Source organism: Capra hircus, chromosome 29, assembly GCF_001704415.2.
Source record: "Capra hircus breed San Clemente chromosome 29, ASM170441v1, whole genome shotgun sequence".
In the NCBI taxonomy this organism is placed as follows: Eukaryota; Metazoa; Chordata; class Mammalia; order Artiodactyla; family Bovidae; genus Capra; species Capra hircus.
This window is the reverse complement of record NC_030836.1, coordinates 1,580,154-1,598,148: the sequence shown is the minus strand read 5'-3', so window position 1 is coordinate 1,598,148 and position 17,995 is coordinate 1,580,154. Positions and strand designations below refer to the sequence as shown.

The 17,995-nt window shown below is 43.5% G+C and overlaps 1 protein-coding gene across 1 annotated transcript in view; it reads left to right on the top strand.

The window, feature by feature from the left end:
* FAT3 (FAT atypical cadherin 3) overlaps window positions 1-17,995 on the top strand; it is a 656,439-nt gene that overhangs the window by 543,703 nt on the left and 94,741 nt on the right. The window contains exons 10-12 of the mRNA XM_018043498.1: window positions 4,302-4,498; window positions 5,480-5,633; window positions 7,823-8,056. Of these exons, the coding sequence (XP_017898987.1) occupies window positions 4,302-4,498; window positions 5,480-5,633; window positions 7,823-8,056 (585 nt within the window). The remainder of the gene's footprint in view (window positions 1-4,301; window positions 4,499-5,479; window positions 5,634-7,822; window positions 8,057-17,995) is intronic.

Below are 17,995 nucleotides of genomic sequence, written 5' to 3'. Positions count from 1 at the left end.
ACCATTGCTCTGAGCATCTTGTGTCAGAGTGAAAATGGGGTATCACTGATCAGGGGTCGCTTTCCAGGGGTGAAGGCCTTCAACTTCTAAGAGGAGAGGTTGGTGTTGTGGGAGCAGTCTTCTTATTTGGGGGTTCTAAAGCTAATATTTTGATGTTGTGCCATTCAAAGGCAGAACATAAGCCAAGTGCCAAAAAATTTCAAAGAATCCATCCATACTTGTAGTCAGGTGGCTTCCCTTTAGAAAAACAACATTATTCAAAGTGAAAAATGAATTAATTAGAATGCCCTTAGGACGCAAAATCTTCTTAAGTACTTTAGTGAGAAAGTTAATTAATCACCGCAGAATAAGACCCACAGGAGAGCATCCGTGCCTGCGCTCAGGACCCTCACATCTCCCTGCAGACTCCTCTTTACGCAACTGCTTTCTTGAGGCTGTTTTCTGTTTAAAGGTCTTAATGCATTTATGCTTTTTCTGATACATTCCATTGTGTGTGTGTGTGTGTGTGTGTGTGTGTGTGTGTTTCATTAAAATGTATATTTCTGCAGTAAAGACGTGAGCGATCATGGTGAGGAAAGAAAGGTGAGTACAGTATCACTTTGACTTATTTGCATTCAGTTTCAGACAAAAAGCTTCTTAGGCATTCAGAGGGATACTTTTCTATTTGGAAGAACAGTTAAATACTCAACTTTAATTATTTACACGTTGTCTCTGAATTCTCAGTGGATGGTTTAAGGGACCATCCCATCGACTTTACCAAAGTAATGAGAACAGAATAGCTTCAAGCTACTGTTACTATTAGCCGTGCCAACCACCAACTGATTTTAATTAGATTTAACTTTTGCTCTTGATGTAACACAACTTGGCTGTGCTGCCACAGATGAACAAAGGACCATTAATCATTTTATTTCACAAAAGAGCAGTGTGGGCCTGCACTGAAAGCATTTAGTAGAGAGGTTACATTTGTGCATGCTGAAATCATATTTGACTGAAGCCTAATTGAATCCTAGTCAGTGGTGGAGGAAAGTGATATCCCAAGGAGAACCCGTGCCTCACCAAAGCATTTTTCTCAACCTCAGCAGATTGGCCTTGAGAGCTCAATAAGTCTCTGCTGTGGGCAGCCGTTCCTTGCTGCAGGTGGAAGTGTGGGATGTTTACCAGCACCGCTGGCTTCTACCCAGTAGATTCCAGTAGCCCGGCCACTGGCATCACCCCTAATGGGACATTCAGAAATGTCTCTTGGCATTGACAAATGTCCCAGGGATATGGGACTAGCCACTCTCAGTTGAGAATCACTGCCCTGGAGGAATGTGCAGCCCACAGCTTCTCTGCACTGTCTGTCCACTATGGTTCCTATAGCCCATGGTTGAATCGCCAAAATCCAGCCTCTGTGCACCAGTGTTACAGGGGAGGTAAAAAAAAGTTGGCTTAAAGCTCAACACTCAGAAAACTAAGATCATGGCATCTGGTCCCATCACTTCATGGTAAATAGATGGGGAAACAGTGGCTGACTTTATTTTTCTGGGTTCCAGAATCACTGCAGATGGTGATTGCAGCCATGAATTAAAAGACGTTTACTCCTTGGAGGGAAAGTTATGACTAACTTAGATAGCATATTCAAAAGCAGAGACATTACTTTGTCAACAAAGGTCCATCCAGTCAAGGCTATGGTTTTTCCAGTGGTCATGTATGGCTGTGAGAGTTGGACTATAAAGAAAGCTGAGCACCAAAGAGTTGATGCTTTTGAACGGTGGTGTTGGAGAGTCCCCTGGACTGCAAGGAGATCCAACCAGTCCATCCTAAAGGAGATCAGTCGAGTATTTATTGGAAGGACTGATGCTGAAGCTGAAACTCCAATACTTTGGCCATCTGATGCAGAGAGCTGACTCATTTGAAAAGACCCTGATGCTGGGAAAGATTGAGGGCAGGAGGAGAAGGGGATGACAGAGGATGAGATGGTTGGATGGTATCACCGACTCAATGGCCATGGGTTTGGGTGGACTCCGGGAGTCGGTGATGGACAGGGAGGCCTAGCGTGCTGTGGTTCATGGGGTCGCAAAGAGTCAGACACGACTGAGTGACTGGACTGAACTGAACTATGCACCAGCGCCATATTAAATCTCAAAAACTGTTTGGGGCAATGTAGAAAGAAATAGCTTTATTGCTTTGCTGGGCAAAGGGGGCCACAGTGGGCTAATGCCCCCAAGACTGTGTGTTCCACCCTGGGGAGTGGGCACTGAGCAGCCTTACAGTGTTTAAGGAGCAGGGCATGATCAGCTTGTGGACATTCTTCCCGTTGGTTGAGCTGGTGGTGATGAGTCAGCAGCATCAACCTTTGGTTCCAGCTGGTTTGGGGTCTACATGCTTGTGGGTAGCATAGTTAACTCCTTTAACCTGGGAGGTTCAGTATCTGCAAAACAACTCAAAGGACATGGCTCAGAATGTTATCTATAGTCCCTGAGGAGGAACTAAAGGTCCTTTACTTTAATGGCTAAAGCATTAATCATTTTTTCTTGCTTGTTTTCCTTTCTGCATTTTCTCACTTCTCAGATAAAATTATTCTTTGACTAAAGTAATCCTACAGAGAAAAGGCAGGCAGATTTATAGGAGAGCAATGGAGAAACAGACATAGAGAATAGACTTATGGACATGGGGAGAGGGTGACATGTATGGAAAGAGTAACATGGAAACTTACATTACCATATGTAAAATAGATGGCTAATGGGAATTTGCTATATGGCTCAGGAAGCTCAAAGAGGGGCTCTGTATCAACCTAGAGAGGTGGGGCGGGGTGGGAAATGTGAGGGAGATACAAAAGGGAGGGGATATATGTATACCTATGGCTGATTCATGTTGAGATTGACAGAAAACAACAAAATTCTGTAAAGCAAATTATCCTTCAATAAAAAAATAAATTTAAAAAAAGCTGGCAGAGGACAGAACATGGATGTAGTCTGTTCTGGAAAGGCCTCGTGGGAGCCTGCTTGGTTACAGTCGCGTCCAAGCCGGGGCTTCCCAGGTGGTGCTCCCACCTACCAGCACAGGAGAAACAAAGAGGCGCAGGTTCAATTCCTGGGTCGGGAAGATCTCCTGGAGGAGGGCACGGCAACCCACTCCAGTATTCTTGCCTGGGAAATCTCATGGACAGAGGGGCCTGGTGGGGTCACAAAGAGGCAGGCACAACTGATTCTCAGCTTGCACTCTTTTAAAGATTCATTGTAAGAGGGTGAGATGGCTCCACTGGCTCAGTGCAGCAGCAGCCAACAGGCAGTAGGCTTTCCTTATTTATTTGTTTATTGTCGATCTTTCCCACCAGAAAGTGAACTCCACCACAAAAGCAGGGATTTTTGTTCCCGCTGTAACCTCACTGCGTGGCACAGCGCATGGTCCAAAGCAGGTGACAAATACGTGTTGAATGCCCCCAAACCAAAGAGACGGTGAGGATCTAACTGGAGTCGGGGCTTCCGGCCAGTTGTCTCATCCAGTCTTCCTCCATGTTTGAAGTGACATTATCTCCTTCTTCACATTCGGAAGGTCAAGATGGTTTTCTTCTTCCTTCCTCCAAGCTGCTTTTGTCTCCGTGTAGTTCAGGGGTGTGGGAAAGGAATGTTGCTGGGACCACTTTCATTGTCTCAGCCTCATCAAAAGTGGTTCGCTCCAACTCTTCTCCTTTTCTTCCATTTTCACCAGCTTCCCTCTGATAAATTTGATCTAATTGCAGTGCTTATCTTTGAGCGCGTCCTTCGATAACCCCTCATTGGGGCTCTTTGCTCCATATGGGTCTTCCTCTGTCACACGAACTTTTCTCCCCCAGATTTTGGTCCTTAGAAGAAGAGCCGTAGTAAAACATTCTTCGTGAAAACATTCCTTAATAGAGCTGACTGCCTTTCCTTGATTGCATAATCAACAGCTAATGAAATTGTCTGGGTAACAAGAGCCATAGTGTATTACATCCTCTCTCGAGACGGAGTGGAAAGACAATTGTATCATCTGAGGAAAAGATTGATTGTTCACAGTTTGAATTTGATTGCCCTTAAGGGGAGCTAAACAAGAGATCATCTCCGGCTTCTCTAAGTGCATTTTCTTCCCTTGGAAAGTTACTGTTTTACTTTCCACACAAACCAAGCATATAAATATCATACTTTGTTGCAGGAGAATCAAAAGGAAGTGTCAGGTTTTTTTCCAGTCTCGTAAATGATGCAGTTTGAGAGGCACCTGGTTGACCTTGCACAGGCCTCTCACTGTAGGTGGAGATCAAAGCTTTTCATTGCTCATCTTCAGAAACTCTCTTTTCACTGCAGGAGGGAACCCCCGAGGAAGGTTTGCCCTGGGCCTGGTGCAGAGCGAATGGAAGGTCTACGTGAAGAGACATCTGGATAGAGAAGAACAAGACATTTACTTCCTCAATATTACTGCCACCGATGGGCTCTTTGTCACTCAGGCCATGGTGGAAGTGACTGTCAGTGATGTGAATGACAACAGCCCTGTGTGTGATCAGGTGGGATTTGTGGCCGTGTTGGACTGCTGCTTTTCACATTGCTTCTCTAAAATTAAGTCAAAACCCATTTCATTTTTCTCCTTAAAACCTGGCTCCATTCTGTTCCTTTCTCCTTGGTTAGTGCCGTCCAATTTTATATACGCATGTAAGAGGACGAAATACTATAAGCATGGAAAGAGTATAAGTAGCACCATTAGTACTTAATTCTGCCCGTTAAAAAATACAAACAAAAGATAAAATCGGGACCCTTCAAATGAAAAGCTTTCTAAAGAATCATAAAGAATATTGTGATTTTTTCATATCTAAACTACTGATTTCATAAAAGAAAAATGGGCCACTCAAAAGTATGAATTACTTTTGTTGCGTAAGTTTATACAGCTGGCTGGCAGCAATGTTGATAATGAAGCTGGGTCTCCAGGCTTCTCATAAAGTGTCATTTCCCCCATAGTTCAAAGCATGAGAGCCAATGCAAGGTGTCAGTCATTGACTTTATATTCTTTCTTACCAAAATTAAATCACGCTTCATTTACTTTTTCCTTACATGTGGACTGCGAGACAATATTGGTGTTCTTTAGCTTAGAAAATGTTTGCAAATCTTATTAATGCCAGATGTTAGTAGTGGCTCTTCAAAGTTGAAGGGTCCCAAGGACTTCCTGGTGCTTGATCACTGTCTGATGTGATCATTATCTGATGTGCATCACAGTTCCACACGGGCAGGGATTTTTGTCTGTTTTCTTTCTTTCTAGCATCTCAATAGTACCTCGCCCATAGTAGCGGCTCAATTAGCATTTGTTGAATGAATGAGCATGGGAGGGGCAGGGCAAGAGATATTTTATGTTCCATCCAATGGTGTAAGATGATTCTGCAGTAAAGGAGAAACATAACTGAAGATGAATTCTGCGAGTGCCTTTTTAAAGAAATCATTTATAAGGCTAATATGGCAATCGCCCCACACATAATAATGATTCTGCCTTTGTCCAGGTTGCATATACAGCGTCACTTCCTGAAGACATTCCATCAAACAAAATCATCCTGAAGGTCAGTGCCAAGGATGCTGACATTGGACCCAATGGAGATATACGATACTCACTCTATGGACCTGGAAACAATGAATTTTTTCTAGATCCAGACAGTGGTAAGGCAACATTTATTCTCTGAAATGACATTGTTAATCCACAAGAGAAGTTAAATTTTCACGGGTCTTATCACTAGGGGGTAGTTGGTATCTAAGAGCCTTAATATGACACTCTGTTATCTTGGACTCTTAAGAAATACTAGTGGCACATTGTGTCTGGAAGACACAAACCTCATTTGACTTATAAACTTGCCCTGACTTTACCTACATGTAGCAGCACGAGGGAATTAGGTGTGTCTGTTTGTGTCTCTTTCTCATATCCATGAGTTAAAGCAGCTGCTCTATTAGGTGTACATATAGAATTATATCGTAAATGCAGGTTTCCATGCAAGCCAGACAGCAGTGCACAGTACGGAGAGTTTCACCTTGTTGAAACCCTTTTTTGGTTCCTATGCTTATTAACACACTTGTCTGATTTTTATTCATCATTTCTGCTTAGTTGTGAGACCTCAGATTTGCTTCCATGTTAAGGTAAAGTTCATAAGGCGAAAGGTTATGTACCCTGAAGGCAGATGCCGGCATTGAAGGCCAAAGCTTAAGGAAAAAAACATTTTCTATGGAGGTAAATTATTACAGTGCTGTGTACTGGATTGGCCCATCCAGTGACAATTTTTAATTGAAGTGTAATGATTAAAAAATTTGCATATTTCCAGCATTGTATTGGTTGCAGTGAATAGTCACTAACTACTGAGTTTCCAGAAGGTATTGGCTTCTCAATAACCACTCCCATGTCAGCTATATCTTACTGGGAAGGGCTTAGTTGCATAATGATATACTGCTTGGATATAGAGGCCTTGCTCTTTTTTTATTGAATAGCTAGCATTTATTAACTACTAGACCTAAAAACACTTTATGGAATATTTGTGATAGACTCTGACATGAACCCCTCAAAGCATCTCTGAGCGATACTGTAACCCAGTGGAGAAGACAGAGCAGTGAGTCAGTAATAATAATAACAGAAATAATAATGGTTATGAAAGACAGAATGACAGGAGTGCCTGCAAGAGATATCAAGAGAGTTATATCTGAGCACAGAAGAAAAAGCAGCTAATGTTCTGATGAGAGGGAAGAGGAAGCTTGTAAAGAACCGGCATTTGAACTGAGCCAGGATTCTAGGGGCTAAAGCGGGTCACTGCTGGCCATGGGCACGGCCTGGGCAGAGAGCACAGCGCCTCCAGGAAATGCCGTGTACAGCACTGTCACTGGTCAGAGGAGCCACAGGATGACTTGCCAGAAAAGTGGTGGGAAAAATAACTTTAGGTCAGATCTTGGAGGGTCCTGAATGCCCAACTGAAAACTCCCTGGATATTTTTGAGGAGGGGGAAATGATCCAGCCTGTATTTGAGAACTGCCTGCCTTCAGGAAGCTGTAGGAAGAACAGCTTTGTAAGTACTGATGACTTGCTCCCAGTGATATCTGCTAATTTTACTAAGAGTACATAATAATATTTCATGATTCTGACTTTTCACCAAACAGCATTTATTCAGGTCTGTCATTGTGCTCATTGCCATTATCCATTGAAATTTAAGTGGCAATGAAATCCCCACAGGGACTGACACCCAGGACCAGTATAGCTATTTCAGTGATTAATAATCCCTCCATGTTTATGAAATCCCCTTCCTGCATGTCTGCTCTGGGCTCCTCAGTTATCCCCCACTGGGACCTCCCCTCAACAACTGCTGGCCCTCTACTCTCCCAGCAAGTGGGATTTTCCTGGCACAATAGGACTCCTTTGTAACCTCTTTCTGCTGGAGCCAGCCTGTTTGGACTGTTTGTTTCCCTCTAGAAGATGGGGTAAAAAAAGATTAAGTGTCTGGAAGCAGAGAGACTAACCCTTCTGGGTCTAAAGACCATTGACCTGATTGACCATCAGAAAACTGAGCAGTTCTTGTGAGGTTTAAAGAGGTGTGGAGCTTCTCCATCCTGCCAAAAGAAGGAATCCCTGACACAAGAGACTTCGCCATGGAATTAATTCCTTTGAAGGTCATGCTGTTGGTTTCTTGTTGTATCCAGAATCCCATAAATTTTTCCCTGATGCTTAAAAAATTTGAACTTGCTCTATTTTTCAAAGTATGAAGCTCTTGAGCCAAATATCAGCAGTCTTTCCTACACTCAGGTTCTGTATGTAATTGAGTCTCTGCTCTTTGAAGAAAGACAGTTTTGAAAAGCGAGGCCATTTATTTTCACAGGTGAGTTAAAAACTTTGGCTCCGTTGGACCGGGAGAGGGTCCCTGCGTACAGCCTCATTGCCAGGGCCACCGACGGGGGCGGCCGATTCTGCCAATCCGACGTCCGTCTGACCCTGGAGGACGTGAACGATAACCCCCCGGTGTTTTCGTCCGACCACTATAACGCCTGTGTCTATGAGAACACGGCCACCAAGGCTCTGTTGACCAGAGTTCAAGCGGTGGATCCGGATGTTGGTAAGTCAGCCGCCCCTATGGGGGGCCTCCCTGTCTGTGTGTTTCCCACATTCAAGTGCTGCCTGTCCTCTGGCTCCATCAGCCCACTTGGGCTCCTTCCCGTCAGGACAAGTACAGTAAAATACGTTTCGGCTCTTTGGCTGATGTACTTCACACACGTGAAAGAAATCTGCAAGACATCTTCCTACCTCTTTTGGGGTTTAAAGAAGCAATACTGTAAATTCCTTTAACTTTTAACAAAGGGTTTTGAGTTTGTGGGTTTTTTTTTTTTAACCTTTATAATAAAAACAGTAGCTTTCCTACTTACTCATTCCTCTTGAACATAGTTAAATGTTGTGTGGTGGGGATAATTCATTTCTATTTCTATAAAGAATTGCAACCCATGCTTTAGCTGAAATATGACAGTCTCAATTTATGGTGGTGCCCCATAGTGCAAAGACCAATTACTAAATGTGCTGCCAGCCCAATGTGGATTTTTTCTAACTGCCATTTTCCAGAGTATTTTGGTCACATAAACTGACATTACTTGGAGGGGTGGGAGTGGCAGAGGGGAATAAGGAATTAGAATTGAAAGTTGCTAATAAAGTTTGTGTTCAGATCCACTTTACATAATGAGATGGTGAGTTAGAAAAGACTGGAGTTAATTGCTACGTAGCCTTCCTGAGAATGCATAAGTTATTGAGGTGACTGCATGATGGAGTCTAAATACAAAAGGGCATATAGACAGCCTCTTGGCTGTGCATTTTAAGAGCTGTAAATCAGAGGACTGGGGAATGATGGGGTGTGTCTGTTATGATAAACAGGCCTTTATATAATTCAGTATCTTATTGCTTAATTCTGAATTGAAAGAAAAATTATTGGACTAATGGAAAAGTAAATACATGATAATTAGTTGAAAACAAACGAAGAGCCCAGGGTCTCTGCATATTTCCCCTTAGAGAAATTAGTGACTATACTATGAATTATTGTTCTTACCTTATTAGCATAATTTTCGAGGCTGAGAACCAACCCTTTAAAAATCTGCATATTGTAAAGCTTGGTGAAAAACATAATAAATAGGAAAAGACTGTTTTTTCAGCTGTACTATGCAACTTACGGAATCTTAGTTCTCTGACAGGGATTGAACCCATGCCCTTAGCAGTGAAAGCACGGAGTCCAAAACCCTGGACCACCAGGGAATTCTGGAAAAGACTCTTTTATTGACCTATAATCATGAATTGTTTACAAATACTCCTTTTTAAAGGAGGAGTAGAAAACATTCCCTGGACTCTTGATAGCAAGCTTTTGGAGAAAAGAGGGCAGAAATTGTACAGATGAATCATTAATAATTTAACTTTGAGAATGTATAATTGGGCCAGAAGTGAAATTTTAAGATTGAAAGGTTTTCAAATTAAAATCTCAATGTAAAACATTGGAGTTTTTCTATTCACCGCCTTCCTAAAGGGATTGGGTGTGCTCTCTTTACTAGAGAATGAACAGGGAGAGAGTCTGATCAGTATGTTATGCTTCAGGCAGGAGGCGGGAGGTTACCCACTGACAGATGTGATTGCCGTAGAGGGCAGGCAGCTAGCTCTGTGCTGCTCAATTCTGCCGAGTCAGCTGTCCGGTTTGGCAGCTGGGGAAGAAGGGTTGACTGGACTCTGTGCGTTAGCAGGGGCAGAGATGATGAAGCCTTTCAAACACTAGACCCAGAACAACCTATCAGCACCTCTCTCTGCTCTTTGCACCAATTAGCCGAAGGCTTACATCCATGGTTTCAGACCAACATGGAGGTTATGGGTGCTGCTCGTATTGTGTGTTCATCAGGCCATTGTATTCACTTCCAGAAAACTATAGCACAGGATACCAGATTCTAGGTCATATTCTCAGTTTTTTTAGATCTCATTTAGCTTTAAAAATAAAAACTAAGACAGCTGGGGAGGAAAAAATGAGCTCCTCTAAAAGGTAAACTGAGCGCCTGCTGTTTCTAGGCACTGTGCTCACTAGGTGGGGATGCAGGTCTTGCTCAGAGCCTGCAGGGAGAACCATTGTCAAACCCATATTCTCCAGAGTCCCAAGTATCAGTGACTGGGGGGTGCTTATGCCGTTTTCATCAGCGGCCTGATCCCCACTTCTCAGTCTGCTATAAGTCAGCACAGAGAAGCATCAGCCACACATTGAGATGAGCAGTTTGGGGTGGGCAGGGCTGGTGAATCATCTGGAGGCCAAACCTAACCTCTGGCCTAAAGCTGAGTTTGCTCCTGAATCATTAAGACTGAATCCAACCCTACTGAATCCAGTCACTCAGTCGTGTCCGACTCTTTGCGACCCCATGAATCGCAGCACGCCAGGCCTCCCTGTCCATCACCAACTCCCGGAGTTCACTCAAACTCACGTCCACTGAGTCGGTGATGCCACCCAGCCATCTCATCCTCTGTCATCCCTTTCTCCACCTGCCCCCAATCCCTCTCAGCATCAGAGTCTTTTCAAATGAGTCACCTCTTCTCATGAGGTGGCCAAAGTACTGGAGTTTCAGCTTTAACATCATTCCTTCCAAAGAACACCCAGGGCTGATCTCCTTTCGAATGGACTGGTTGGATCTCCTTGCAGTCCAAGGGACTCTCAAGAGTCTTCTCCAACACCACAGTTCAAAAGTGTCTTTAGTCTGGTTTATATAGAGTGTTCCAAACAGTTTGGATTAATTGTCAATGGAAGTCAAGAGATATTTATTTGAATTTTCAATTTCTGGCATTTTCTAAAAACAGCATTCAGAAGACTCAGCAATTCCAGGCACACAGTCCCACCATGGTTGGAAGCTGCCATCAGCCAGTTTTCACCTTCCCAGCCATCTCACTTAGGTTTCCATCTAGCCTACATAGGCCCCTTCTCTAAAGTGACAAGGAAATTCTGACGTTTAAGAACTTTTAGCTTTGAAATAATCATAAGTTCACAGGAATTTGCCCAAAAAATGTACAAGAAGTAGCATGTACCTTTCACACAATCTTTTCTCCCAGTGATACCATCTTGCATAATGATAGTATACTTAGATTTTGACACAGGTGTCTGTGTGTGTGTGTGTGTGTGTGTGTGTGCATGTAGTTCTGTGCAGTTTTATCACCTGTGTAACTTCATGTAACCACCACCCCATTCATCTACTCGCTGCCCCTTCATAACAGCACCCACCTTCTCCCCACACTTCCTTCCCAGTCTCTAATCCCTGGCAACCACTAATCTCCATATCTATAATTTAGTTATTTCAAAAATGTTATTTAAATGGAATAGTGCAGCTTGTAACCTTTCCCAAATGTCCTTTTTCACTCAGCATCATTCCCTTGAGATCCACCCAAGTTGTCTAATTGGTTTTTGATCCTAGTGAAGAACATTGTCTTCATTTGTATAAATGACAGGGCTATTTGGTTCATGAAACTTCTTTTGTCAAGCATATTCCTTTACCTAAAGTTACAAATGATTTCATCAGTGTTTGGCTACAGTATATACTAAGCCACTATAAATTGCAGAAAAAAGACAAAGATATATTAACCTGAAGTCCGAGTCCATTACTTCATAAATTCAAAATTCTTACAATCTCTTGCTAACCTTTCATACCTTGGTTTTCTAATTAGCATATATATATAATATATATATATAATATATATATGTATCTATATCATTATTTTTAGCCAAACAACTCTTTGGTATGCCAAATTCATTATTCGTAATGAACTAATGCTCATGTTAGAGTAACTGCCTAGATCAGGAAAAAAAATAAAAATAGGGAGACCAGACTACTTTAGCACCCATTTCACGAGTTCTAAGCAATAGCATGGCAACTATCTAGATTTTAGCATTAAATTCTTCATTTTCCTGTAAAATGGAAACAGTCTCCATTCCATGAACTAATGATGTGACTTTATGACCTAATATTTATGAGAATTTAATCCTTTCAGTACACATTATGCGACTTTTTGTTGCACCACCTCTTTGGGGTTCATATTTTGCTATTTACTCTACCTCTTAAGGCAAGGTTAGGTGTCCAGGTTCTCAGTATTGGGGGATTTTTAAACTAACAAAGGAAATATGCAGTGATAAAAATCGGAGCTAAAATCTGTGACCATTTTAGGCAAAGTGACATGAAAATCAAATGTAAACTTGCACTGGAAAATGTGTCAGAGTCCTTGATTTATTGAGAGGCCAATGTCCAGATGTTTGAGATTTAAGAGGACATATTTTTCCTCTTATGCATCAGGGACATAAAGCAAGGAAATGTTCTAATGAACATGTTCATTCGGGGATTTTGGAGAAACGTGGAAGCTTGTAACACACATTAAAATTATTTTCCATTCAATATAGCTGATATTTACTGAGTAGGTACACAGCAGCTATTATAGAAGGAACTATACGAGGAAAATGCAGTGACAGGCCCAGGGTCTATGCAGTAGCGCAGGGCATAAATCTGGAGCACACAAACCTGGCATAAAAGGAAGAACTTCCAGAATCCAGAGTGAATGAGATTCAGTAGGCAGAGGGAGGAAGGCCTTCGGGAAGACAGGAACCAGGAGGACACATCTGCAAAGTCGGGAGCGTGCTGTTTTTGTGGAGCCCCTCAGCTGTGTCTGACTCTTTGGGCCTCCAGGGACTGTGGCATTCCAGGCTGCCGTGTCTTCACACTCTCCCTGAGTTGGCTTAAACTCGTGTCCATTGAGTCTGTAATGCCAGCAAACCATCTCATCCTCCTGCCCTGAGTCTTTCCCAGCATCAGGGTCTTTTCCAATGAGTTGACTCTTTATATCAGATGGCCAAAGTATTGGAGTTTCAGGTTCAGCATCTGTTTCTCCAATGAGTATTCAGCGGTGATTTCCTTTTGAACTGACTGGTTTGATCTCCTTGCTGTCCACAGGGCTCTTAAGAATTTTCTACAGCACCCCAATTCAAAACCGTCAGTTCTTCAGTGCTCAGCCTTCTTTATGTCCAGCTCTCATATCCATGCATGACTACTGAAAAAACCTTTGTTTGACTATATGGGTCTTTGTCTGCAAAGTGATGTCTCTGCTTTTTAGTATTAAAACAGTCTAGGTTTGTCATAACTTTTCTTCCAAGGAGCAAACATCTTTCATGGCTGCAGTCACCGTTCACAATGATTTTGGAGCCCAAGATAATAAAGTCTGTCACTGTTTCCATTGTTTCCCCATCTATTTGCCAAGAAGTGATGAGACTGGATGCCATGATCTTAGTTTTTTTGAATGTTGCATTCTAAGGGAGCTTTCACATTCTCCTATTTCACCTTCATCAAGAAACTCTTTAGTTCCTCTTCATTTTCTGCCATTAGGGTCGTTTCATCTATATATCTGAGGTTATTGATACTTCTCCCGGCAATCTTGATTCTACCTTGAGCTTCATCCAGCCTGACGTTTCACATTATGTACTCTGCATATAACTTAAATAAGCAGGGTGACAATATACAGCTTTGACGTATTCCTTTCCCAATTTTGAACCAGTCCATTGTTCCACATCCAGTTCTAACTGTTGATTCTTGTCCTGCAAACAGGCTTCTCAGGGGGCAGGTAAGGTGGTCTGGTATTCCCATCTCTTTCAGTTCAGTTCAGTTCAGTCGCTCAGTCGTGTCTGACTCGTTGCGACCCCATGAATCACAGCATGCCAGGCCTCCTTGTCCATCACCAACTCCCGGAGTTCACTCAAACTCACTTCCATCGAGTTGGTGACGCCATCCAGCCATCTCATCCTCTGTCTTTCCCTTTTCCTCCTGCCCCCAATCCCTCCCAGGATCAGAGTCTTTTCCAATGAGTCAACTCTTTGCATCTCTTTAGACCCAACTAAATAGTTGGGAGAGCATCCCATGGTCCAGGACAGAAAGCTGGACAGTGAGATGAGAGAAGGCATCTGGGCCCAGCTGTGGGGGTTCACAAAAGCCAGGAATTGCGCTTAAACCCAAAGACGGAAAAGAGCCGCTGCACACACAGGATGAAAGAAATTCATCAGTTCTGGGCTTGGGAGCTGCTGATCTGACGGGAGCCTCTAATGTGGGTGTGAGAGAGCTTCTAGGAGATTACTGAGAAAGACCACAAAGACCGAAATTCAAGTGGTAGCTTGGGATTTAAAAGGAAGAAGTAGATGAGAGAGAGATTTTACATGTGAAATCTGCCAGTTTTGGCAACTGACTGGACTGAAGGCAAGAACTCAAATTCGGGTACAAGGGGGACAGAGGTAGCCTAGGCGGCCTGAAGCAGGACCTCATGTAAAAAAGATAAAAAATTGGAGACACATCAGGAATTAAATTACAGTCCTTCAGGAGTGAAGATATGTTTGCTAATCATGACAGAGTAGGAAGGCTTTGTCGTCAAGGGGCTTCCGGTCATTACGGGAAACGGACAAACACAAATGAACATTCAGAGACAAGCACAAACGAACATTCAGAGAAAATGGGATCAATGGTATAACAGAGTCACTTCATCTGTAAAAGCAGGGATTTTTAAAGGATTAGTCAGACACATGTAAAATGCTAGCTCAGGTCTCTGTGGAAACATGAAAGCATGAGCAGTGAATTTTCAAGTGGGACAACTCAGAAAGTATTCACAAAATGGTATTTGCATTCAAGTCAGGTTTTAAGAGCTGGGGCTTGATGTTGGGGCAAGAAGAGGGGAAAGATCTAGTAGCAAAAGAGGATTGTATTAGCTAAGATAGCCTTGACTAGATTGAGGTAACTTTTCAAAAAATCTCAGTGGCTTAGTGCAGCGAAAGTTTAATTCTTACTCCTGTGGGGAGCAGGTCAGGGCAAGTCCATTCAGCACGTGGAAGTCTGGTGCCTCCATTGGGTCAATACCACCTTCGTGACCTTTGCTTCACAAGGTCACTGCAGCAAAAGAAGAGAGGGATGAAAAAGGCATGTCAGCTCTTTGCTGCCTCAGCCGGGGAGAGACCCACATCACTTTGTCACTGTCCATTGGCTAGAACTAGTCAGATGATGCTGGGAGGTATGGGAGAGGCCACAGGGTATTTGGTGAGCACTCCTGTCTCTGCTACAGTAATGAAAGCAAGAAAGAGAAACTGCCCTATCACATTTCAAAGAAGTGGAAAAAGATGGCGTTCCTCATGTGGTTAGGGAGGGTGAGCCTCAGCAACAAGGAGAGCCCACAACCACTTAATCCTTGATGTGAAAGGAAGGAGAGAAGCAGAAAGAAAAAAAAAAAACCTGACTTTCAAAGGAAGAAAAAGAAACTAAGAGGGAGAGGCTGAGGAAAACCCAGTTGGGAGGCGCACATCTGCCTTCAGACATCTCCGTGTGGTAAGAGAGTCGGTCAACTAAAGAGACTCACATGGCAGCAGGCAGGAGGCGAGCACAGGGAGTTTGTTTCAGGGGCTGAAGGCAACCTGAGAGGGAGTCACTGCAAAATGGGAAGAAAAGTCCCTCCGCCACTGAGGGCTCTGTAGGTTCTGGGTTACAGAAGTGAACAGACCCAACCAGTAGAGTGAATTTCATGAATAGAAAAGATAGAAGTTCTCTCTCAGAGCTTTCCAGAATGATGCCTTTCCCTCTAATGTCAATAGATCTTATTAGCAGAGAACAGGAAAGAAACAGAGAAAACGTATCTCTTGATAGAACTTTTCCATTTTTACCCAAAAGTTTGTTTTCCAGCAGCCCTCAGCATCCTTAATTTTGCACTGCTGTTCACTGTAGTGATGTAAGCTCCCAGTTCTTGTTGGGGATCATTTTCTGCATACTTCATGAGGAGACAGATGGCATCCTGACCCCACAGGGGCTCTCCTGGGGCAAAAGCTGGAATGAACTTGGTTTTCCAGAGTGCAGATCTTGTCAGACAGAAAGGCTGGCCCAGTGTCTGAGAGCATCATTAGATCTGAGTATGTTGTGCTCCATGAAGGTACAGGAACTTGTTTACCTGAGAGGAATGTTCACAAAAGTAACTGCTGAGAGCTATTAAAGAGAGGTCTTCCTCACCGGGCCACTTTAAATGAATCTTTCCCGCCACCTCTTGCCTCTTCTGACATGTCCTCGCCATGTGTCCCTCACTTGTTAGAACCATGAGAAGACTCAGGAGGAACAGCTAAGAGACGAGTGAAGTGCCCTGCGAAGTGCTGGGAGGCTGGCGGAAACGCATGTCAGTCCAGTGCTCCAGGCTGTCTGTCTCCTATCCTGGGACGAAGTCTGAGGGAGGGTCGTGCATGCCACTCAGTCTGTCAGAGTCAGGGACGAAGTCTGAGGGAGGGTCGTGTATGCCACCCAGTCCAGAGTCAGAAACATTTGTCTCCATTTGGAGCTCTCCCTTACCTTCAGTGTGGTGGCCAAAGTTTCAGTCCCTGGGATGAAGTTAGATCTTCAGTATTCCCTCATCGCCTTTCTGGTCTCATGGAGGTCCCTGTAATGGGGTTTGATTTGAAATCTTTCATCACCACCTTTTAGTCTCGTGGAGGAAAACAAGTATTCACTCAGCGTGTACTCTTGGAAGGGCTTAGCTTACCTTTGCACCAGGCCTACGCCAAAAGCAAAAGAAAAATGTTAACATCTGACCAAACAGGTAAACTCTGAAGCACCTCTTTTTCACCTGGCTGTGTGGGAGAGAAGGGCCAGGGTGTGGATTCTGTGAAGGAAGTCAGGTGTGCCCATGTACTCCACAATGGAGGTGTGCAAGTGGACCCTCATTTTTCTGTTTTAGGACTTGCCAAGGAGACATCTTCTTGGTGACATCATACCCTAGCCGAGCCAGCAACCCTTGACTCCTCTGGACCCTGCATATCCCACCAGTGTCCTTAAGGGACACATCTCTTAACCAGAGGTCAAGAGGCCATGTGGCTGGGGGGAAGCCTTGGATGATTAGTACCCTGCAGTATGCAGGCTGTGTGCCTTGGGCCAGTCACTGGTCTCCCTCAGACTGTTTGCTCTTCTGTAATGTTAGGAGCACAGGAATAATGCTTGCTTTGCCAACCCAGCCCTCTTTGCAGCTGGATCTCCAGCAGCATCTCGAGATTTTCCTTATGTGGAACTGCTCACATACCTCTTCTCGCCTACTGTTAAACCCTGCTAGGCAAAACTGGGGTTTGGTAAGAATTTTAAATGGTAATAAACATAATGTGACTAATGACATTTGCTTTTTGAGCTCCTATTACATTCCAGGCACCATGCCAAGTACTGCAGATACATTATTTCCAGTTCTCACAGCAACTTCTGAAAGTTGGCAGATATTTTTTGTTATTGTTCTAGTTAGCATATGAATAAACTCTGAAGGGTTAACTTGTCATGAATGATAGACTAGTTAGTGGCACCAAAGGAGACTTGGTTAACAGATATCCAGCTAATGGTCAAGATGGTTTATATTTTAGTCAAGAGCACTGCTCTCAAAAAGTGGTCCCCAGACTAATTTCATCAGGGAGCTTATTGGAAATACAAACTCTGAATGAAAGACTCTAGACCAGTGGGTCTCAGCCTGCAGTGTGCACCAGTCATCTAGAGGGCCTGTTAACCGGGGGATTACTAGCCCCGCCCCCAGCCTTTCTGACTGGGTCTGGGAGGAGGTTTGATCACCTGTGTGTCAGAGTAATTCCCAGGGCAAGTTAATGCTGCTATTCCCAGGACCATACTTGCAGAGCCACTTGCTTACGGATTCCTAAACTTTTTGTGCCACCAATACTTTGACAGTTTGGTGACACCTACAGATTGTTTCTCGGAATAATGTTTTGCATTTCATAAAGTAAAGTGCAAAAGGCCAGAAATGAAATGGTGCGTCCAGGTGTTTTTCGGTCTTAGTCCATAGGAAAATGAATGTCTGCTTTAGTAGATCAAATACCATCTCACACGGTAGATCTGATAATTTGGATATTTTGGCGTGGTGGTGAACGGGGATATGTGCCACAACTGTGAAACAACATGAAAATAGCAGTGACTGGTTGCCAGATTGCAGGTGCTTCTCATCCTGTAGTGATTGGTTGCCT